Here is a 22,629-nt window from a genome sequence, read left to right as displayed (position 1 = left end):
TGGCTGTGTTGCAGGTGTGGCTGTGTGGGGGCAGCATGGAGGTGCTGCCCTGCTCCAGGGTGGCGCACATCGAGCGCAAGAAGAAGCCCTACAACAACAACATCGGCTTCTACACCAAGCGCAACGCGCTGCGCGTGGCCGAGGTCTGGATGGACGACTACAAGTGGCACGTCTACATCGCCTGGAACCTGCCCCTGGAGGTACAGCCTGCCCTCGAGGGCCCCTGCTGCTTAAAACCTGAATTTGGAGCGGTTCCTGTCCCTAAGCTCAGCCCTGTCCCCCCGGTGTCAGTCCCAGCAGAGCTCCCACAATCCTACTTCACAATCATCCTAGTTTATTCCCCTTGCAGCCACCCTAGAGAATAAACTACTCAAACTCTAATGAACTCTAATAGTTTATAAAAACATTGGTCTTGTAAGCCAAAGATTGAAGACTAAACCCCTTCTTAGAGTTACCCCACCGTCCTATCTCAGGAAGAAAGGATTCAAACCCTCATCTCCAATGCCCAAAGCTGGCATTTTTCACTAAACTACTTCCTGACCCTTCCACTAAACAGCCCCAAACAGCAGCTTTGAGGGAGGCTCCACCAGCTGCAGGCTGGGCAGGGATTCCTGCTGTTCCCACAGCCTTTCTAGTGTGGTTCTAAGAATTAAACCTGGACTGTGGTGTTCATCACCCCTCTGAGTGTTTACCCAGCGTGAGGGGATGTCCTGACACTGCTCTGCAGGTGGAGCCTGTCTGCAGACAGATTATTGATGGCAGTCAGCACTGTGAGCGTGACCGTGTTCACAGGGGTCCCAGGATGAGGGAAGAGACAAGGATCTGACTCCATGTTTCACAAGGCTGATTTATTATTTTATGATATATATTATATTACAACTATACTAAAAGAATAGAAGAAAGGATTTCATCAGAAGGCTGGCTAAGAATAGAAAAAGAAGGAATGAATAACAAAGGTTTGTGGCTCAGGCAGAGAGTCCAAGCCAGCTGACTGTGATTGGCCATTAATTAGAAACAACCACATGAGACCAATCCCAGATGCACCTGTTGCATTCCACAGCAGCAGATAACCATTGGTTACATTTTGTTCCTGAGGCCTCTCAGCTTCTCAGGAGGAAAAATCCTAAGGAAAGGATTTTCCTAAAAGATGTCTGTGACACTGTGAGTGCCTCAGGTTTATTCCCGTGTCACTCCCAGCCCAGCTCAGGTTCCCAGCCCATGGACACTGATCCCTCCCAGAGCTCCCTGGGAGCTGTTTGTTTTCCCAGTGCTGGAAAGTTTAAACATAAAGGATTGGAGGTTGGTGGCTCACAGAAGGAATTCCCTTCCTCTTAAACCTTCTCCTTAAAGAGCTTTGATTTCTGCTCAGAAATGATCAGGTTTTCTTGGATCTGACATGTTAATTTTGGTGTAAATCCTGGCACCTCACAGCTTGGTGAATCTTTGGGAAACCATGAGGTGCCACCAGGTGAGCATGTCCAGGTACACATCCTGCACAGGGATCCCTCCCTGCACTTCTGGGAAAGCTCCACAGGCTCCAGGAGGGATTTCTGCAGGTCCAAGGCTGCTGCTGGGGCTCTGGCCTCCCTGCAGGCTGTGTCTGATCTTGGACGCCAAGAGCATCTCCTGGTTCCTGGCTCCAAACCCTGTCTGGAGCAGCCCTGGCAGGATCAATGCCCATTCCTGCACTGGCACTGCCAGGGAGGAGCAGGGATGTGGGCATGGGGAGGCAGGGATGCCCCTGGGTCATGGGTGGGATGAGAAGGTGAACGAGCACTGGGGGCTTCCCAGTTTTCCTGGGAGGTCAGACTGGTGCCACAAGTGTCCAGCCACCCCTTGGTGCTAAAAATGAACATAAAATATTCCTCAAAGAGCTGCTGAGCCCTGGAGCTGCTGAGGGAGCCACCCCAGCTGGTGTCTGCTGCAGGTCTCTGGGAAAACAGGGAAGCACAAAACCCTGAGCTGCTGCTGCAGCTTGCTGAGCAAAGGGGCTGCTGGGCATTTGGGGCACAGCAACCACAGCTTTGGGCTAAATTCCATGGGGAACAGCCTGGGAAGGGCCCAGGAGTGGCAGGTTTGTGGGCCTGGGGGAATACAGGAATAGAGAGGAAAGGACAGGAAAAAGGGGAAAGAAAAAGAAAGGAAAAAGGGGAAAGGAAAGGGGAAAGGGGAAAGGAAAGGGGAAAGGGGAAAGGAAAGGGAAAAGGGGAAAGGAAAGGGAAAGGTGCTTTCCCAGGGAGCTGCAGGAGGGCTCTGGCTCTGACAGGCACCACTCCAGGGGCTGGAAGAGGGGGAGCTGCCTCCAGGACTGAGGGAATTTGGGGATCTTAAAAAGAGGCTTCAAGATCCAAATGCTCATGGGCAGGGATAAGAAATCCTGATCCTTGGGTTGATTCCTTTTTAGAGGTGAGGCATCATCCTCCTTCTCAGGAACAGATTGGGGGCATTGCAGAAAGGATTCACATGCATCCTGTGGAGCTTGGAAAAGGCAGCATCACATGGATCAGCACTAGGGGTGGGAACAGGCCTGGGTGACCCAAAATCAACTTGAGATTTTTATGTAGGTATTCCCAATAGGTCTGGGCTCCCCAAAATCCATTTGAGTTTTTTACACCGGTCTTTTCCCAATCAAATCAAGATTTAATTTGAGGGAAGCCTTGTTGGGTGGGGGAGGTTTTAGGGCTGTGCACTGGATTATTTTGGGATACCAAGGCACAGCCCTGCCCTGCTCATCCCAGGTGCTGCCTGGCTGCTCTGAGCCCCATCTCCCCCACCCAGATCTCAGCCTGTCCTGCCTCCCTCCACTGAATCATCTTTATTTTTACCTCTCATCTACCAGGGGCACACTGAAACTGGCGCTGTTTCTAAAGCAGAGTGAATAATTCATTAGGAGATCATTACAAGCATTGTAATGGAAAATTGCTTTCCCAGTTGTGTTTAATGATCTCTGGGAAAGACGAGAGCAGGAGCTGGAGCAGAGTGGGAGCCCAGGCAGTGCAGGAAGAAGGGGCTGCTGTGCTTCCTTTGGCTTCCCTGCTGCATTAGCCCCAGATGCCAGGGTGGAACAAGGGGGGAGCCCTCCAGCCCTGCTCCAGCTCCTGCTGGGTTATTCCCCAGGGCCAGCTGTGTCTGCAGAGCACTGGGGCTCTCCAGGGAGACCATTCCACCCTGGAATTGCCCGAACTGCCAAGAGCTTTTGCTGGGCTTCAGCCTCAGCTTTTCTTCTCATGCAATTTTTATCCTTTATTCTCAGCTGTCTGCCTCTGCTATATTTGAATCTTGAACCTTTCTCTCTTTCCTTCATTCTTTTCCCATTTATTTTACACCTTTTACCCCTCCCTTCCTCTGGGCTGTGTCTCAGTGGGGTCAGGGAAGGGTTTGGTGCTCAGTGCCCAGCCAGGGTTTGCATTTCCATCTTTTAAATCCTGATATCCACTTGCTGCTAAACCTGTGCCTCAGAACCCAAACAGGAGGAGAAATCTTTTAAAAATACCTTGTTTAAAAATACAGATCAGTCTTTGTCAGATGGATCCAAACCCAGGAGAACAGGGAGAAGACTCCCCAGTTTCACTGCACTTCCCAACCTTCCTCCAAACCTTTTCTTCTCCCTTTGGCTCCTCTTTTGTAAATTATCCCTGAGGGCCTGTCCAGCATCAGCCCATGGCCATTGCAAGGGGCCTCAAAACCCAGCAGAGCAGTTGGTGTCCCCCTCTGGAAGCCACATCTTCCTTCTGATGGTTTCAGCCCTGGACATCCCAGAATTCCTGCAATTATTCAATCACAGGCAGTTTCCAGGCAGTTTGAAAAGGATCTCAAAGCTCAGGGAAATACTTTCATTGTAGCTTTTTTTGGAAGTGTGACCATTCAGTGATGTCCTGTTGTTGTTTTTCAGAATCCAGGGATTGACATTGGGGATGTTTCTGAGAGAAAAGCCTTGAGGAAGAGCCTGAAGTGTAAAAATTTCCAGTGGTACCTGGACCATGTTTATCCAGAAATGAGGAGATACAACAACACCATTGCTTATGGAGAGGTAATTTAGTCCCTTAGCTCAGCCTGCTAATATTTACACTCCCTGATGAGAAACAGCCTCAAAGGAGAAGAGTGACTTCTTCTATGACTTTTTCTATGTAATTATCTAAATTTGCATAAATCTGCTCCCAGTTTCTTCTAAAAACCAGTTTGGGGATTTGTTGCTGATCTTGAAGACTGTATAAAGTAGATGTTAATACATCATTTAGTGAATTGACAGAAATTATCCATATTTCCCACTGACTCCATGGATTAAGCAGCTGTATTTGTATTTTTAATGCACAGGCATCTCCTAAAACCCTGTGACTTGAACTCAGCCTAATTCCTGACAAGGTCTCTGGAGGATGCAGTGCCTTGTCACAACAGCTTAGGGACAAGATAAAATAAAGGGACTTAATTCAATCTCCTGCTGGCTTTGAAACCATTCTGGAAATATAGAAAGAGTCATTTATGGGAACTAATAACAAATACTCTTCTGCAATGGAATTGATGGAGTGGTGGCCCTTGGAGCAGGCTCCTCAAAGCCTGGGCACACCAGATGAGTTACTCACTTTTATTCATCTTAGGAAAGATTTGTTATCAAAGGTACTTAAGGCCTTCAAGCTAAAACCTCCCAAAAAATTATATTTTCATAGAAAATGAAATTTTGGAATGGTTTGGGGTGGCAAAAAAAGCCCAGCTGGAACAAGGATGTGATGATTCCAAGGTGATCCTTTTTCCAGTTGGGATTTTTTCCCTGCCTTGTTGAGCACTCTGAGATTTCACTGAAACCTGAGGGGTTCTGCATTGATTTCAGGCAGCCTAAACCTGGGTTTGTCCCCACCCCCCATGACCAAACACAGAGCCAGCTGTGGCCAGGGACCCTGCTCCTTGGAATGGGGATTATGATACAAAACCAATCATCATTAGCCTTGGATTTAAAGAAAGGTTCAGTGCTCTGCAAGTTTTCCTTGCCTGATTATTCCTGGTGACACAGCAGTGAGAGCCAGAGAGGGTAGAGAGGGCTGAGCATCCATTTCCTGCTTCTCTCTGATCAGAGAGGGCCTTAACTCTGCCCCTTTTGCGCCATAACTTTGCACTTCTTCTGCCATAATTCTGCCAATTTTTGTGCCATAATTCTGCCCATTTTCTGCCATAACTCTACCCTTTTTCTGCCATAATTCTACCATTTTTTGTCCTTTAACTCTGCCCTTTTCCTGCCATAACTCTGCCCCATCTGTGCCTTAACTCTGCCCTTTTCTTGCCATAACTTGCCAATTTTTGTGCCATAACTCTGCCCTTTTACTGCCATAACTCTGCTCCTTTTATGCCTTAATTCTGCCCCTTTTTCTGCCATAACTCTGCCCTGTCTGTGCCAAACCTCTGCCCCATCTGTGTCATAATTCTGCCAATTTTTTGTGCCTTAACTCTGCCCTTTTTCTGCCACAATTCTGCCATTTTTGTCCCTTATCTCCACCCTTTTACTGCTGTAACTCTGCCCCTTTTGTGCCAATACCTCTGCCCTTTTTGTGGCATAATTCTGCCCATTTTCTGCCATAACTCTACCTGTTCTCTGCCATAATTCTGCCATTTTTGTGCCTTATCTCTGCCCTTTTCCTGCCATAACTCTGCCCTGTCTGTGCCATAACTCTGCCCTTTTCCTGCCATAACTCTGCCAATTTTTGTGCCATAACCCTCCCCTTTCTCTGCCATAATTCTGCCATTTTGGTCCCTTATCTCTGCCCCTTTTGTGCCATAACTTCACCCCTTTTAGTGCCATAATTCTGCCATTTTTGTGCCTTATCTCTGCCCTTTTCCTGCCATAACTCTGCCCTTTTTCTGCCACAATTCTGACAATTTTTGTGCCATAACTGCCCTGTCTGCACTCTGCCCTTTTTCTGCCATAATTCTGCCGGGTTTTGTGCCATAACTCTGCCCTTTTTCTGCCATAATTCTGCCATTTTTTGTGCCATAACTCTGCCCTTTTCTTGCCATAACTCTGCCCCTTTTTCCCCTGGCAGCTGCGGAACAACAAGGCCAAGGACGTGTGCCTGGACCAGGGCCCGCAAGAGAACCACACAGCGATCCTGTACCCGTGCCATGGCTGGGGCCCCCAGGTGAGGCTGTGTCTTGGTTTGGAAAGACAGGACTCTGCTAAGGAAGGCAGGAGCCTCCCCTGAAATGGAAAATGTAAACCCTCCCCACCCCTCTGAATTGCTATAAATTTTAAATTAAGGAGCTCTCAGGCAAAAATATTGGAGCAGGAAATAACAGTTCTTTAATAGGGAAGAAAAAAATAAAAGGATAAAATAAACAATGCAGTACACTAGAACCAACACTGACAGAGTCAGAACCCAGCCTGACACTCTGTGGGTCAGGGTGCTGGCAGCAGTGCCATTGGAATTGTGGCTCAGCCCTCCTGCAGTGTCAGGGCTGGCTGGTCTGCTGGAGCAGGGATCCTGGAGAAAGGTGCAGTCTCTGCCTCTGAAGATCCAGTGGAAGGAGAGGCAGCTGCTGCTCCTCTGGGGAATCCAGTGCAGAAGCTGTGCTCGGGTTCCAGAATCTCCAGATTCTATCCAGGTAGGAATGCTTGGCTCCTCCCTCTGGGCTCACATCTCCCAGTGGGATGCTGTAGCTCTTATCAGCCATGCAGGGACATTCCATCAGCTGTTACCAGCTGGTGTCCCCTCCTGAGGGAGGAGTGAATGTGGTCACTCAAAGAGAGAGATAAGGCAAACTGCCCACTTGACAAAGGTAATCTGCCCTACAGATGGGAATAGAAAACATCTTGCATTGCAGTCTGGAACAGGCTGGCACTGCCTTTGCTCTCCAGGGTTAAAAACACCTCGGGCCTGTAGAATGTGCTTTTTGTTGAGGGAGTGGTAAAACTATCATTTCTCTCCTTAAAAAGCTCAGAAATTTCTCTTTTTGATTGGATGAAAAAGGCACTTTGTAGGCTCAGGGGACTTTACCTCAAACTTAAGGATAGCTAATTGGACAGAAGCTAAAAAGTCTTGCTTAGGCAATTTACTAGAAAAAGAAGTTAATAAAGAAGCTAATAACTTTTGTAAGGTGTTTTACTAAGAGCAAGAACTTCTAGCACCTAGCTTGGTCTTTTCCCTGTTTGTTATTTTGCCTTTTATTAAACTTTTTTGTTTTTAACACTGCAACAGAAGCCATCCTACTGATTTTTATGCCTCCAAGGGTAGCTGAGCTATCTTGAGTGTGTCATAGACCTCTGAGACCTAACTCAAAGAAGCTCCTATAACATGGGTATCACAGGGGATTTTCCCAGCTGCTCCTGCAGTGTTTTCTGATTCCCATCATCCTGCCAGAGCTGCAAGGAAAAGCCTTGAAAGAAATTGGAAACCTTTGTAAATTGAAAATGTTGGAAAGTTGGAATTTTTGCAATTTGAAACAAAAAAAAATTTGAAATTTGTAGTTTAAAATAAAATCTTCCAGACAAAGGTAAATAGCAATAATCATGGACACAATCTGAGAGTTTCCTTCCCAAGGCCAGGTTGGATGGGAGTTGGTTGGAAGGCTGGAATAAAATGATCTTTAAGGTCCCTTCCAACCCAACCCATTGCGGGATTACTTCTCTTCCACCAGCAGAATAAACCCAGACTAATGGGGTAAAGAAAACAATTAGTGCTGTGGTAATGAGCCATTTCAGCTTGGCTGGAATTTGTTTTCTAGCACTCCTTTTGCCTCTCCAAAAGCTTTGGAGCATCTGGAGCCCAGCAGGCTTGAGGAGATTCATTTTTAGCTAAAAAAATGTGCAGTTCAAGGAATGGGAAAGCATAAAAATCCTGTTCTCACTCCACAGTCAGCCTGGACTAAGGGATCCCAGAGCTCACCTGAGCTGGGAACTGGAGGAGCTGGGAACCAGCTGTGGGGTGGAGGAAATCCCACTTTGGGTCACCCTGGCCTTAAACAGAGATCAGTCCCTGGGGTTGGTGGAGTCCCTGCTAAACAGAACCTGCTCTTGCACAAAAACCCCATTTTTCTCTTAAATGGCACCAAGTGCCTTTTGCACTTTGTGGCTGGAAATCTGAGCCTGTAAGTGCATTATTGTGTGAGAAACTAGATTGGGCTGTCATTGCCTGCTCACCCTGAGCTTCAGGATGAGTGGCTGAGAACAGGTTATTCATTTTTCCCTCAGTGTTATTGGGATGAAGCTTAACAATGTTTTCTTTCCCTACTTAAGTTCTGAAGTCAGATTTTGCTGGCTGCCTGGAGCTTGCCCATTTCATCCTTCCTGGTCTTCCCTCTCCTCATTGTCCCTTCCCTCTTCAGCTGAGAGCCAGTTCTTGGCAGTTTCTTTGTTTCCTGATACATCCAATTAGTGAAGCTCCTGGAAAATGCTGGTTTTCAGCAGCTATCTGTGAGTGCAGAAGCTTTGAAATGGCCTTTGTGGCACCATGAAGGAAATTGGACTTTCCCTACAACTGTTTAATTAATGGGCTGCAGGTTGGAATTTATGGCTGGGAATGGAGTTAGAAGTAATGGAAGCTCTGGTTTGTATATATATATGTATATGTTTAATTTTTATTTATTTGTATGTCTATGAAACCCTTCAATGAGTTGTTGAGCTCCTTTAGAGTTCCTCACATCCCAAAGCAAAATTGTTGTCCCAAAATCCCCCCTTCTCTCCTTGATCCTGGGGCCCATCCCAGACATTCTGACACCCCAGACATTCCTTATTTCAGAATAAATAAATTATTTTACTGCCAGCCTTGGCAGCAGTGAGAGAGGGGCAGGTGTGGGGTCCCTGCTGGCACCGTCACCTCCCAGGACAGGGGGACGGTGGTGTCTCCTGCTTCTGCCACACCAGGGGTGCTGGGATCTCCTTGGAAGCTCTCCCTCTCCCTAAATCCAGTCCCAGCCCAGCCCTGTGGCTGTGGGTGCCCAGCCCAGCTTGGGAGAGAGGGAATGTTGGGTCTGCCAGGAGGGATTTGGGCCTTTTTGGACACTTTGTGTCCCATCCCCAATTCCTGCTCTCTCCTGTGACTGCCCATGGATTTGAGCTCAGCCTGGCTGCAGTTCAGGGTGGTGGCTCTGAATGCAGCTGAGATCTTCCTTTACTCACTCATCCCTCACTGAGTAAAATTTTGGGGATTTTTCCTCTTCTTTTCCCTTCAGCTTTCTGTTCTCTCTGCTTCCATTCACTTCCAGGTCAAATAGTTATGAGACTCCATCATCATCCTTTTATCCTGTAATTATATTGAGGCTGCTGATGGGTTTTTTTCCTGCTTGATGGCTTCATCTTTGAAGCAATCCCTCATGGAAGCACCTTGCTGTAATGATGTATTACACTAATAATGCAGCCATAGCTCATTGCAGTGACACAGCTATGGTGATATATTAAGGTGATAGAAAGCACTATAATGCTATAAAACTTAAGATAATGTTCACCCAGCAGAGCATTTCATTTAATTATAGGATAAAATATGTTTTGCCCATTTAAGCAGCAGAAGTTGAGGACAAAGCCATCAATACTGAGCTCATGGGGGACACGGCAGGAGCAGGGGTGACGAAACAGCACCCTTTAATCAGATTAAATTGTGGTAAAAGGCAAATCCTGAACATTTTACTGATGGCTGCTAATTGATGTTCTGCTCAGAGCAGAAGGGAAGCTAAACAACCCAAAATTATTTTCCAATAGAGTCAATGAAGGTCATCAAGGTTTTTATTTCCCAGGTGCTGGGATGTCTAATTAACTTTCTGCCATCCCTGAGATGCAGCCAGCCAGAAATCACAACCACAGGAGATGGATTGGAGATGCAGCTTTGCCAAGGGAATCAGCCCCAGCCCTGGAACAGCTGAGGGAGCTGGGAAGGGCCTGGAGCCCCAGGAGCAGCTGAGGGAGCTGGGCAGGGGCTCAGCCTGGAGCAAAGGAGGCTCAGGGGGGCCCTTGTGGCTCTGCACAGCTCCTGCCAGGAGGGGACAGCCGGGGGGGTCGGGCTGTGCTCCAGGGAACAGGGACAGGAGCAGAGGGAACGGCCTCAGGCTGGGCCAGGGGAGGGCAGGGGGGACATCAGCAGGAATTTCCCCATGGAAAGGGGGGTCAGGCATTGGAAGTAGAGTCTCCATCTGTGACCGTGTTCACAGGGGCCTTAGGATGAGGGAAGAGACAAGGATCTGACTCCATGTTTCAGAAGGCTTGATTTGTTATTTTATTATATATATTATATTAAAACTATACTAAAAGAATAGAAAAGATAAAAGAAGACAGGATTTCACCAGAACGTTAGCTAAGAATAGAAAAGGAATGGAATGATAACAAAGGTTTGTGGCTCGGACAGAGAGTCCGAGCCAGCTGGACTGTGATTGGCCATTAATTAGAAACAACCACATGAGCCCAATCCCAGATGTACCTGTTGCATTCCACAGCAGCAGATAACCACTGGTTACATTTTGTTCCTGAGGCCTCTCAGCTTCTCAGGAGGAAAAATCCTAAGGAAAGGGTTTTTCATAAAAAATGTCTGTGACATCCATCCCTGGAGGTGTCCAAGGAAGGGCTGGAGGTGGCACTCAGAGCTCTGGGACAAGGTGGGGATCAGGCACAGCTGGGACTCGATGGGCTGGGAGGGATTTTCCAGGCCCAGTGATGCTGGGATTGCCCCCAGGGACAGCTGGAGGTGGCCCGGTGCAGGTTCCTGGGTGAGGTTTTATGGAAGGATGTTCCAGGGGCTGGGGCTGTCAGCCAGTGCCTCTGCCTGGGGATGTGGCTTTGGGCCACCCAGACTGGTGAAGGGGTTAAAGACCTCCTCAGTTTGAGCCACTTTGAAATGCTTGGCTTGGAATAGTTCTAAACTATTTTCCTTTGTGGTCTTTCCCTTGTTTCTTGTCCTGTTCCAGGCTGAGTTGGGGTCCCTGGCAAACTCTGGAGAGGAGCAGAATAACAAAAGAAGAATTAGGGCTTGGAATTAACCTGTCCTGTGAGGAGAGGCTGGGAGAGCTGGGGGTGCTTACCTGGAGAGGAGAAGGCTCCAGGGAGAGCTCAGAGCCCTGCCAGGGCCTGAAGGGGCTCCAGGAGAGCTGGAGAGGGACTGGGGACAAGGGATGGAGGGACAGGACACAGGGAATGGCTCCCACTGCCAGAGGGCAGGGATGGATGGGATATTGGGAATGAGGAATTGTTCCCTGTGAGGGTGGGCAGGCCCTGGCACAGGGTGCCCAGAGCAGCTGGGGCTGCCCCTGGATCCCTGGCAGTGCCCAAGGCCAGGCTGGACATTGGGAGCAGCCTGGGACAGTGGGAGGTGTCCCTGCCATGGCAGGGGTGGCACTGGGTGGGATTTAAGGTCCCTGCAATCCAAACCATTCTGGGGTTCTGTGATCAGGGTTTGGGCTGCCCCTGGCCCCTCCTGTGCGGAGCACTTGGTGAATGAACATCAGGGAGATGTGAGGAGCTCAGGGCCTGCTCTGGTACACAACATTTTCACTCTGGGTGTAAGTCCAGCAGCATTTGGGAGCAGAGCCAGGCCCACCCGAGGGATCTGGGCACCCTGACTGCATCTGGGCTCATGAGCTGCAGCCTGACCCTGTTACATTGTTTTAACTTGATTTCAGTGTTTAATTATTACAGCCCAGATAACCCAAACTCCCAGTGGGATTTACTGCCTGTTCCCTGGCATCTGGGTCAGAGATATGCTCAGTTAATTAATGTGCTGAATCCTCCTTATTTGTCTGCTGGATAATGGCCTGATTCATAATTTAAATAAGCAGCTGTGGAGATCTTTCCCTTGAACTATAAAAGGCAGGACACTGGTGTTCCTTTCTCCTCACTCCAGAATTTCAATGTGTTTAGGGAAATATTGTGGTGGCATTCCTTGAAATGGAGGAGTCCTTTGTGTGCCCAGTGTCCCCAGGGCCATCACCCCAGCCCAGTGCTCCCATCCTGCCCCCCCTGGCAGAATGGTCTGAATTGGAGGCACCTTAAATCCCATCCAGTGCCAGCCCTGCCATGGCAGGGACCCCTCCCACTGTCCCAGGCTGCTCCAAGCCCCAGTGGCCAGCCTGGCCAGCCCCTGGCCTCCCTGTGCAGTTGGATCCCATGGGAATGGCTGGGGTAGCTGCAATCCTGGGCCTTTCCTGAGGGCAGATCCAGGCTCCCATCCCAGTTCTTGTGACAGTGTTCACAGGGGTCTTATGTTGAAGGAAGAGATGAGGATTTGACTCCATGTTTCAGAAGGCTTGATTTATTATTTTATGATATATATTACATTAAAACTATACTAAAAGAATAGAAGAAAAGGTTTCATCTCAGAAGGCTGGCTAAGCTAAGAATAGAAAGGAAAGAATGATAACAAAGGTTTGTGTCTCAGACAGAGTCCAATTCAGCCTGACTGTGATTGGCCATTAATTAGAAACAACCACATGAGCCCAATCCCAGATGCACCTGTTGCATTCCACAGCAGCAGATAACCATTGGTTACATTTTGTTCCTGAGGCCTCTCAGCTTCTCCGGAGGAAAAAAATCCTAAGGAAAGGATTTTTCATAAAAAGATGTCTGACAGTTCTGGCCCCTCTGGCTGGTGCTGCTGCCTGGTTGGAGCCCTGGAGGCTGTGCCAGGCACCCAGAGGCACCAGCCCAGCCAAGGCTGGCTCATCCAGCAGGGCTCCAGCTGGAGTCCAGGGAAAACCATCCATTGCCCCATCCCACAGCATTCCAGAGGCTGCAGGAGTCTGCTCCAGGAGGGGTTTAATGCTTGGAATTATTCCCACCCCCTTCCTGTGTCTCAATTCCTCACCTGCATCTGGAAAAAGTCAAACCCAAGCTGGGATAAAAGGCTGCAGAAAGCTGGGATTTATTCCTTCCAAAAACCAAACCCAAGCAGGGATAAGAGGGTGCAGAAAGTTGGGATTTATTCCTTCCAGCTCTGCTTTCCCTGTGCATCCCCATAGAACGTTCCCAGGGGTTCTGGGTTGTCCTGGCCCTCTGTGCTGGTGCTCTGGGGTGCTGAGGGCCTGGACCCCTTTGGAAAGGATGGAATATCAACCAGAGCTTTCTCTGTGTTCCTGGGACAGGACCTGGGGCAGATGGGCACTTGTGGCTTTATTTTTACCACGTGTGAGTCTCCCCCAGCTGATCCCAGCTGTGTGGGGCTGGCTCAGAACTGCTGCTCCCTCTGGCCAGCTCTCCAAGAGGTGCCCCATTCCCTGCTGGAGCAGCCTGGCAGCATTTACTGACAGGGAATTTCTGCTTTCCCACACAACTCCAAGCTCTCCCAAAGGGCTGGGGAGGTTTGCACCAGGAGCCTGGACAGACCTGCCTGGCAAGTGTGGAAACTGAGGAGCTTGGGAGAGGAAAATGTTCCCAAACCCAAAGGAGCCGAGTTTGAAGGATGGGGTGTTTTGCTGGGTCCTTGTTCCCTTTTCCCTTTCCTGTCCCTGCACCCAGCAACCCCTTCCCTCAGTTTTGGAGAAGCAAAACACCCCCCAGCAGCTCCCAGGGATCTTTCCAACTCTTAATCACAGAAGTTACCCAAAACAATGCAATGGAATAAACCCCCTGACCTCCCCTTGCCCTCTCCATCATCCACACGCTGCTGGCCAAGCCAGCCCCTCCCTCCATGGCGACCCCAAAGGGATCCCTGGGATGTCTGCCTGCCCTTCTGGGTGACAGCAGGAATGTTCTCTGAGGCTTGGACACCCCTGTCCTGCCTGCTCAGGCCTGGCCAAGGTCCCAAGCTTGGGAGAGGAAAATGTTCCCAAAACCCAAAGGAGCTGAGTTTGAAGGATGGGGTGTTCTGCTGTTCCCTGTGGCCAGCTCTCCGAGAGGTGCCCCATTCCCTGCTGGAGCAGCCTGGCAGCATTTCCTGACAGGGGTTTCTGTGTGTCCCCAGCTGGCTCGGTACACCAGGGAGGGCTTCCTGCACCTGGGGGCCCTGGGCACCACCACGCTGCTGCCCGACACGCGCTGCCTGGTGGACACGAGCAAGAGCCGCTTCCCGCAGCTGCTGGACTGTGACAAGGTCAAGAGCAGCCTCCACAAGCGCTGGAGCTTCATCCAGGTGTGTCTGGGGCTGCCCTGGGTGTCCCCACCTCTGCATGGGAAAAGGTGACCCCTAGCAAGGGGAGGAAATCCCCTTGATATCAGAAAGCTAATTAATTATTTTATTCTATTACTCTATTAATTTTTATTATATTATTAATTTAATTTGTTATTAATTTTACTTATTTATTTAATTAATTTTACTCATTATTTATTTAATTTTACTTATTAATATTTTATTTAACTTATTATTATTTATTTAATTTTACTTATTATTAAATTTATTATTAATTTTACTTATTTATTATTTATAATAAGTAAAATTAATTATAATTTAATTAGTAATATATAGAAAAATTAATAGAGTAATAAAATAAGTTTATTATATTATTCTATTTTTTATTTTATTATTATTATTATTATATTAGTATTATTCTATGATGATGATGATTTTTTATTTTATTATTCTAATATGGGGAGTATATAATATATATTATAATATATCTATTATATTATATATATTATATAATATATATAATATAGTATGTTAACTCTAATAATTTAATATATATCAATGTATAATATATATTATATAATAATATAATAATTAATTTATTATTCTATATTATATTACACTACATCTAAACTGAATCTGTACACACACTCAACTCAACTGCACTCATCTCGTGGCTGTCAGCTCACAGTCCTGACACACACCTGGATTCAATTGGTCAGTGAATCAAAACACTCACATCCAGTTACCAATTCCCTTCAGGTAAACAACCTTCCCCAGTGCATTCCACTTGTGGACAACACAAGAGCAGCAATTGAGATAAGAATTCTTTTTTCTGTCTCTGAGGTTCCTCACTGCCATTTCCAGAAATATCCTTGGGAAGTTGTGCCTTGCTTTTCTCTGTGAGGAGAAACGTGGCCACATCTCTGCTGTGTCCCAAGGCCTGGCTGGGACACAGCCCCTGGGATGGGGTGGGACAAAGGGGAAATGGTGCCATGGCACAGTGAATTCCAGGTCCTGGGGCAGAGGGAGGAGGTTAAGAGGGATCAGGGCAACATTTCAGGAGAATTTCTAATCAAAGTTTTCCTTTCTGGTAGTAGAAGGGTGGATCTGGTTATGTCTGATCTGCCAATGACTTCCAAATTCCTTTGTTTCTTGTGGATGAAGAGGGAAATTCATCTTGTCCCAAAGCAGAGTGTAAATAACTATCTTGGTTTGAACAGCCAGGTGTCTGCTAAGGAAGGCAGGAGCCTCTCCTGAAATGGAAAATGTAAACCCCCTCCCTCTGAATTATTATAATTTTGAAATTAAGGAGTTCTCAGGCAAAGATATGGGAGTAGGAATAACAGTTCTTTATTAGGGAAGAAAATAAAAACAAAATTTAAAAATGCAGTAATACAAAACAGCACTGCCAGGGTCAGAGCAGTCCCTGTCCCCTGTGTGTCAGGGGGTGGCACAGCCCCATCCCATGGGGGCTCAGCCCTCCTGCAGTGCCAGCTGTGGCTCTGCTGGAGCAGGGATCCTGCACAAGGGGGGAGTTTTCCTCTGCAGCTCCAGGGCTGCTGCAGATGGGCCTGGGCTCCCTCTGGCCATGCAGGGCAGCAGAAGCTGCTCCTCTGGCAATGCACTGGGCAAAGGCTGCTGTGCTGTGCCAGGCTCACATTGGATCCAGGTAGGAATGCTTGGCTCCTGCCCTGGGCGCAGCATCTCCCCATGGGATGCTGGAATTGGATCAGCCCTGCAGGGACACTCAGTGGCCATGGACAGCAGAGATCTCCTGCAGGGAGGATTGGCTGGGGGAGAGATCAAGAAAACTGCCCCAAGAACAGCAGAGAACTGCCCCAGCTCTGACAGATGGGGATAGAAGACACACACATCTCACAGCCCAGGCCAATGATACAGCTTTTACAGAAGGGTCCCAGTTCCCATCAGCTGTGGGATTTAAAGGTCACACGTGTCCCTTGGGGGCTGTCAGGGACAGGGGGTGCTCACTCCATTTATTTGGGGAATTATTTTATTGTTTGCATTGCCTTCCCACCCAGCTGAGTGCCCCTTCCAGCAGTAATACCCAGGGCTGCCCTCCTGGTGCTGCTTTGCTTCCCAGGCAATTAATATCAGGCAATTAATATCTTCCTTTTTCCATCTTTTCCCATCTCCCCACCTGCAGAACGGAGCCATCCTGAACAAGGGCACGGGGCGGTGCCTGGAGGTGGAGAACAGGGGCATGGCTGGCATTGACCTGATCCTCCGCAGCTGCACAGGGCAGAGGTGGACAATTAAAAACTTCATCAAGTAGAGGCTGGAGGAGTCGGGGGAGTCTGACTTGAGCCACGGCTGAGGGGACTGATCGGCCTGGACTCCTTTGGAAAGGATGGAATATCAACCAGAGCTTTCCTTGTGTTCCTGGGACAGGACCTGGGGCAGATGGGCACTTGTGGCTTTATTTTTACCACGTGTGAGTCTCCCCCAGCTGATCCCAGCTGTGTGGGGCTGGCTCAGAACTGCTGCTCCCTCTGGCCAGCTCTCCAAGAGGTGCCCCATTCCCTGCTGGAGCAGCCTGGCAGCATTTCCTGACAGGGAATTTCTGCTTTCCCACACAACTCCAAGCTCTCCCAAAGGGCTGGGGAGGTTTGCACCAGGAGCCTGGACAGACCTGCCTGGCAAGTGTGGAAACTGAGGAGCTTGGGAGAAGAAAATGTTCCCAAACCCTAAAGGAGCCGAGTTTGAAGGATGGGGTGTTTTGCTGGGTCCTTGTTCCCTTTTCCCTTTCCTGTCCCTGCATCCAGCAACCCCTTCCCTCAGTTTTGGAGAAGCAAAACACCCCCCAGCAGCTCCCAGGGATCTTTCCAACACTTAATCACAGAAGTTACCCAAAACAATGCAATGGAATAAACCCCCTGACCTCCCCTTGCCCCTCTCCATCATCCACACGCTGCTGGCCAAGCCAGCCCCTCCCTCCATGGAGAGCCCAAAGGGATCCCTGGGATGTCTGCCTGCCCTTCTGGGTGACAGCAGGAATGTTCTCTGAGGCTTGGACAGCCCTGTCCTGCCTGCTCAGGCCTGGCCAAGGTCCCCCAGAGTCACTGCAGCCCTTCCTGGGCCGTGGAAGGGACAGGGAGGGAGGCCAAGGCCCCAGCAAATGGCAGCTTGGCTGAAATTCTCGGCCCTGAGGACACTTCAGGCTTGTTGCTCTGGTGGAGGGATCTCACCTGATTTATTTTTGGCTCTCAGTAATCCTGGCTGCCAAATCTTGGCTGCCAAATCCACCTGGGAGTCCTCTGCTTGGGGCCTGCAGAAGGGAAACAGGATCCTGCAGCATTGCTGCACGTGGGTGGGCACAGGCTTTGCTCAGCAGGGAGGAGAATCCAGCCCATCTCCTGCCCTTCTCCCAGAATAATCCTCTTTGTGGCTGCCCTCTGGCTAGGGTGCACTCAAATAGATTAATATATGAGATGGATGTGTAAATATGTTTCCCAAGCTGGGATGTGCACAGAGTCCTTTGCTGCAGAGCACTCATGCCTGTCTTCCATTTGCATCAGGATGAAGCTCCCTGGATGTTTAACGAGCTGAATTTCCAATGCCATGCAGCAGGTTTCTAACTGATGTTTTAGTAATTTATTGAACAGAAGCAGATCTATTTCATTGTTCCTTCTACAGCAACTAGCATCACCTAGGACTGATTGTTCATTTAGGCTTTACAAGGCTCCCTCAACCACTGGGGCTGTCTCTGATTTTCCCCCTGCCTTCCTTAATGAAGTAAAACCTCTTAGTTGTCCTGACCTGCAGAGTAGAGAGTCAATGTAGAATTTTGCTCTCTTTTTCGCTGTTGCATCATCCCTTGTGTAATAAATTTGAGCACTTCCAAACCCGAAATGACCACAACTGTGTGGATGCATGAGCCAGCTCCCCCTGCCTTTGTTGCTGCCTTCTAAGAGAAGCAATTTCCTGGTGACTCCAGGACACCCTGAGGGCTTTGAGACCCCACAGCTCCGGCCCAGCTGGTAAAACTCCCTTAAACTGAGCAAATACTGGGGGGAGAGACTGTGTGGGTCAGGATAAGCAGCCAGACAGCCCCTGGGTGTTGCCTGTGCTGAAATTCAGCCCAGCTCGAGCCCTGCCAGTGCCCAGGGTGGCAGCAGATGGCTTTTGTCACATGTCACAGTGCTGGGGTCGGGTCCCAGCCCCACAGCAGGGCTGGGTGGGATGTGTGGCTGCTCCTGGGCTCCATCCTGGCTGTGCTGAGCCCCTGGCCAGGAGGGCCTGGCTCTGTGCAGTCCCTGGCTCTGTGCAGTCCCTGCCTGTCCCCAGCCCCTGGTGCCACTGCAGTCCCCCTGCCAGGTGGCACAGGACACCCAGGGACAGCACAAGGATCCTGCTGCTGCTGCTGAGCCCTGGGATCCCTTGGAATGTTCAGGCTCACACCTGCCTTTCCTTCGTGCTCCAGAAGGAAAAGCAGCCCCGGAGCCAGCAGCAGGAAGGGAAGGTGGAGATGAACCCTGGGCTCCAGGACCCTCAGCTGGGGCAGAGCCCTGGGGAGGTGCTGGCCCCTTCTCCCTGCTCCAGCTTCCAAACCACTGGAAACAGGAGGAGAATCAGGCTGAAAAGTGGGAATTTCCTCTGCTGTTCTGTCCTGACACCGTTGGTGACTGCAGGGTGACCCCGGGAGAAATCTGTCTGAGATCTGGGTCTCGTTGTTGCATCTCGCTTATCTCTAATCATCTGTTAATTGCTTTAAGAAGTGATCTCCAAGTGATTCTTATTAAATATCTGGTTTGAGCCTTGCCTCTTGAGTGATTTTCAAAAGATTCTCTGCTGCTGAGATACAGAGGCAGTCATTCCTCTGCATTTAATAGAAAACTGCTGCTGTTTTAATAAAGCTTCCATTTTTAAAAGAAATGGAAATGAAGGAGAGATCAAGAGAGATGGGGGGCACAGATTAACTCCCATCCCATCCATCCCTGCTGCTGCCACCCCCAGGATAACAGTTTCACCCCACAAGCTGGAAGGAGATGTGATGTGGCCAATAAAGCATCACCTGCATTCCCCAGCCCAGGCTGGCTGTCCCTAAATGTTCCTGGTGTCACCTGGAGCTCTCCTTGAACCCATTCCTTCCACCCAGGTTCTCCTGAGCACTGGGTTGGTGCTTTCCTGGGTCAGGGAAGGGTCTCTGTGGGGGCACCTGGGACCAAAGGGAGCTGGGGCACAGCAGGTGAGGGCAGCCAGGTGAGTGTCACCTGGGCAGGGGCACAGCCAGCCCCTGCTGGGATGGCACAGGATGGAAACCTGAGCCCTTGTGGGGAGCATTTCCCACCTAGGGGCAAAATCCATGTTGGAAAATGGTTCAGTTTGCTTCAGAGCAGATGGAATCATGGAATCCCAGAATGGCTTGGGTTGGGAGGGACCTTAGAGCCCATCCAGTGCCACCCCTGCCATGGCAGGGACACCTCCCACTGTCCCAGGCTGCTCCCAGCCCTGTCCAGCCTGGCCTTGGGCACTGCCAGGGATCCAGGGGCAGCCCCAGCTGCTCTGGGCACCCTGTGCCAGGGCCTGCCCACCCTCACAGGGAACAATTCCTAATTCCCAATCTCCCATCCATCCCTGCCCTCTGGCAGTGGGAGCCATTCCCTGGGTCCTGTCCCTCCATCCCTTGTCCAAAGTCTCTCTCCAGCTCTCCCAGAGCTCCTTCAGGCCCTGCAAGGTCACAATTCAGTCACTCCAAAGCTTCTCCAGTCCAGGTGAGCATTCCCAGCTGTGCCAGCCTTTCCTCCCAGCAGAGCTGCTCCATCCCTCTGCTCATCCTGGAGCCTCCTCTGGGCTCCTCCAGCAGCTCCAGCTCCTGCCTGTGCTGGGCCCAGGCTGGGGCAGCTCTGCAGGTGGGGTCTCACCTGGGCACAGGGGCAGAATCCCAATCCCTGCCCTGCTGCCCACGCTGGGATCAGCCCAGGGCTGGGGGTTCAGGGCTGGGCCATGGCCAGTGTCACCCACAGCAACCCCAGGGCCCTCTCCCAGGGCTGCACCAGCTGCTCATCCCAGCCTGGATGGATCCCAGGGGCTGCCCCAGCTTGAACTGGGCCTTGTTAAACTTCCTGAGATTCCCAAGGGCCACTCCTGGAGCTGTCCAGGTCCCTCTGGATGGCCCTGTCCTCCAGGGGTGTCACCGCACCCTCAGCTCGGTGCCACCTGCTGAGGGTGCCCTTGATCCCTTCGTGTGCCATTGATGGGGATATTTAAATACCACTGGCCCCAAATCTGACCCTGAGGACAGCACTGATGTCCTGCAGGACTCTGAGCCATTGACCACGACCCTCTGCAGGCAGCAGGGACTCCTCCTGTGCAGGAGCTTTGTGCTGCCCAGGGCACAGAGCAGAACGTCCAGGATGTTCTCTCTAAGCCCTCAAATGACACTAAAGTCTCATTTCAATGCTGAAATTGAACTCATGGGCTCCCAATGGCAAAGCCTCTACTTGGGCATGGAGCAGTTTGGGCACTGATCCACTGCCAATGGCCACAGAGCTGAGCCCTCGAGGGGGAAGGGGGCACTGGGAACTCTGCAGCTCCTCCTCACAGATGGGAAACCATCCTGGCTTGGGTTGGGACTGGGAAAAGCATCTGTGGCCATCAGGAGTCTCAGCTGGATTTCCAAGGACAGCTGGGATGGATTCACAGAATTCCAGAATGACCAGGTTGGAAGAGATCTCAAAGATCATCAAATCCAACCCAGCCCCAACACCTGAACTCACCCCTGGCACCCAGTGCCACATCCAGGCTTTGTTAAACACACCCAGGCATGGGGACTCCACCACCTCCCCAGGCAGAACATTCCAGAACTTTATCAACCTTTCTGTGAAAAACTTTTTCCTGATATCCAGCCTGTGTGTCCCTTGACTTGATGAAGGACTGAGGCCTCTCCCCTGGCACTGCCAAACTTAAACAATCCTTTAACCATCAGAAAGACTTTGGGCCTCTAGGGACAGAAATAAACCCTTCCAGCTGAGAAACGGGGGGGGCTGAGCTCATTTTACTGCAAGGCCAAGATCTTGAGGGGTGGCTGGTCCTGAGTGTTGGGGGCAGGGTGTTCCTGGAATCAATGTTCCTATAAATCAAAAAATTCCCCAAATCGATGATGGCTTTAAGTCGCCCCACAGGCAGGAGCCCCACAATGCCCTGGAGCCAGGGGAGCTCCTCAGCTCCCTCAGGAGTTCAGGGAAGTTCCCATTGCTGGGTTGGGAATCTCAGCTGTGCCTTTGACAGCAACACAACCAAATAATATCCCAGCAGAAACGAGGAGCTCCAGAGCCCAGCAATGTCCAGCACCCAGGAGATCCCGTCAGGAGCACATGGGTCCAGTGTCACACCCCAGAGGAGGAGGGTGACAAACACTGCCCATCTCAGCTGCTCCTCACCCAGGAAGGGCTCAGGTGGGGATTTATGGCAGGGAAAAGGGGCAGTTCCCATCTCCTGCTGGTTTGGGTGACTCCTGCAAACCCCAGCTGGGAATTTGGCCCAGAGGCTTTGGATCCCACGTGGAGCTGAGCTTGGCTGTGCTCAGGGCAGTGAGAAAGGAACAGCCTGGGGAGTGGCTCCAGGGGCTCCTGCAGTGCCAGGTATTCCTTCTGGGATGTTCCTTCAGGGCTCACTGTCTGCAGCAGCCACCCTGCTCCTCTGTGTCAAGGCTTGTCCCTCTGACAGGAACAACCAAGATCTTGAGGGGTGGCTGATCCTGAATGTTGCAGACATCAATGTTCTTATAAATCAAAAAATTCCCCAAATCGATGATGGCTTTAAGTCTCCCTGCAGGCAGGAGCCCCACAATGCCCTGGAGCCAGGGGAGCTCCTCAGGGAGCTTTCCACAGGAGGAATTCTTGTTTCAATCCCACCTGGTGTCTCGGAGGTGTGAGGGGTAAGAGCTCTCCAAGTGTCTTTCCTGGCTGTTGTACCTCCAGGTTTAATTGTTATGGGCAAGAACCCAGGCAGGAATTAATTCCTGATTGTGCTCTTGGAAATCCAAGTCTGGGGGAAAATGATCCAGAGGGGCACAAGGGGCAGAGCTGAGCTGCACTGAGCCCCAGACCAGTGGCAGCAGCTGAATTTTGAGAGGGGAAGAGCCACCCCAGGGATCCTCCCAGCCTCCTGAGCCCCCATGAGGAGCTGAGGTGTTTCCAGCAGGATTCCCCACCATGGAATAGTGCCTGAAGCCTCGTGCTTGGAAAACTGGCCCAGGAATGCAGCTCTGGGTGGCAGCACAGAGCCCAGGGATCCCAGGCAGTGCAGGAGCTTCCCAGGGCTGTGGAGATGCTGAGATGGGAGAGCTGTGGTGGGCATGGCCTTGGCTGGCTCTGGAGAACACCCAGCTGCTGCCAGCCACCCTCCATGGCATGGCAGGGGGAGAAAATCCCATGGAAAACTCCTGGGGATGGAGAGGGCACTCACCAGGCACCACCATGGGCAGGATCCTGATCTGGGGAACAATAATTGCATTAATTACAAGTACAAATGGGCTGGGTGGTGAGAGGCAAAGTGAAACCCCAAGAGCCCAGGCTCACCTTCCCCCAGCCATTCCCAGCTCTGCCATTCCAGGAGCTGCAGCTGGATGGGATGGGCCTGGTCC

The 22,629-nt window shown here is 50.3% G+C and overlaps 1 protein-coding gene across 1 annotated transcript in view; it reads left to right on the top strand.

Moving 5' to 3' along the window:
• GALNT17 (polypeptide N-acetylgalactosaminyltransferase 17) overlaps positions 1-18,797 on the top strand; it is a 253,854-nt gene extending 235,057 nt beyond the window's left edge. The window contains exons 7-11 of the mRNA XM_036394943.2: positions 15-200; positions 3,893-4,030; positions 6,030-6,125; positions 13,860-14,027; positions 16,189-18,797. Coding sequence (XP_036250836.1) covers positions 15-200; positions 3,893-4,030; positions 6,030-6,125; positions 13,860-14,027; positions 16,189-16,317 — 717 coding nt within the window. The 3' untranslated portion in view covers positions 16,318-18,797. The remainder of the gene's footprint in view (positions 1-14; positions 201-3,892; positions 4,031-6,029; positions 6,126-13,859; positions 14,028-16,188) is intronic.
• The last annotated feature ends 3,832 nt before the right edge of the window (positions 18,798-22,629 follow it).

The sequence above is a fragment of the Molothrus ater genome, chromosome 21 (genome assembly GCF_012460135.2).
Source record: "Molothrus ater isolate BHLD 08-10-18 breed brown headed cowbird chromosome 21, BPBGC_Mater_1.1, whole genome shotgun sequence".
Classification (NCBI taxonomy): Eukaryota; Metazoa; Chordata; class Aves; order Passeriformes; family Icteridae; genus Molothrus; species Molothrus ater.
Note: the sequence above shows the minus strand (reverse complement) of the source record. Positions and strands in the feature narration are given on the sequence as shown.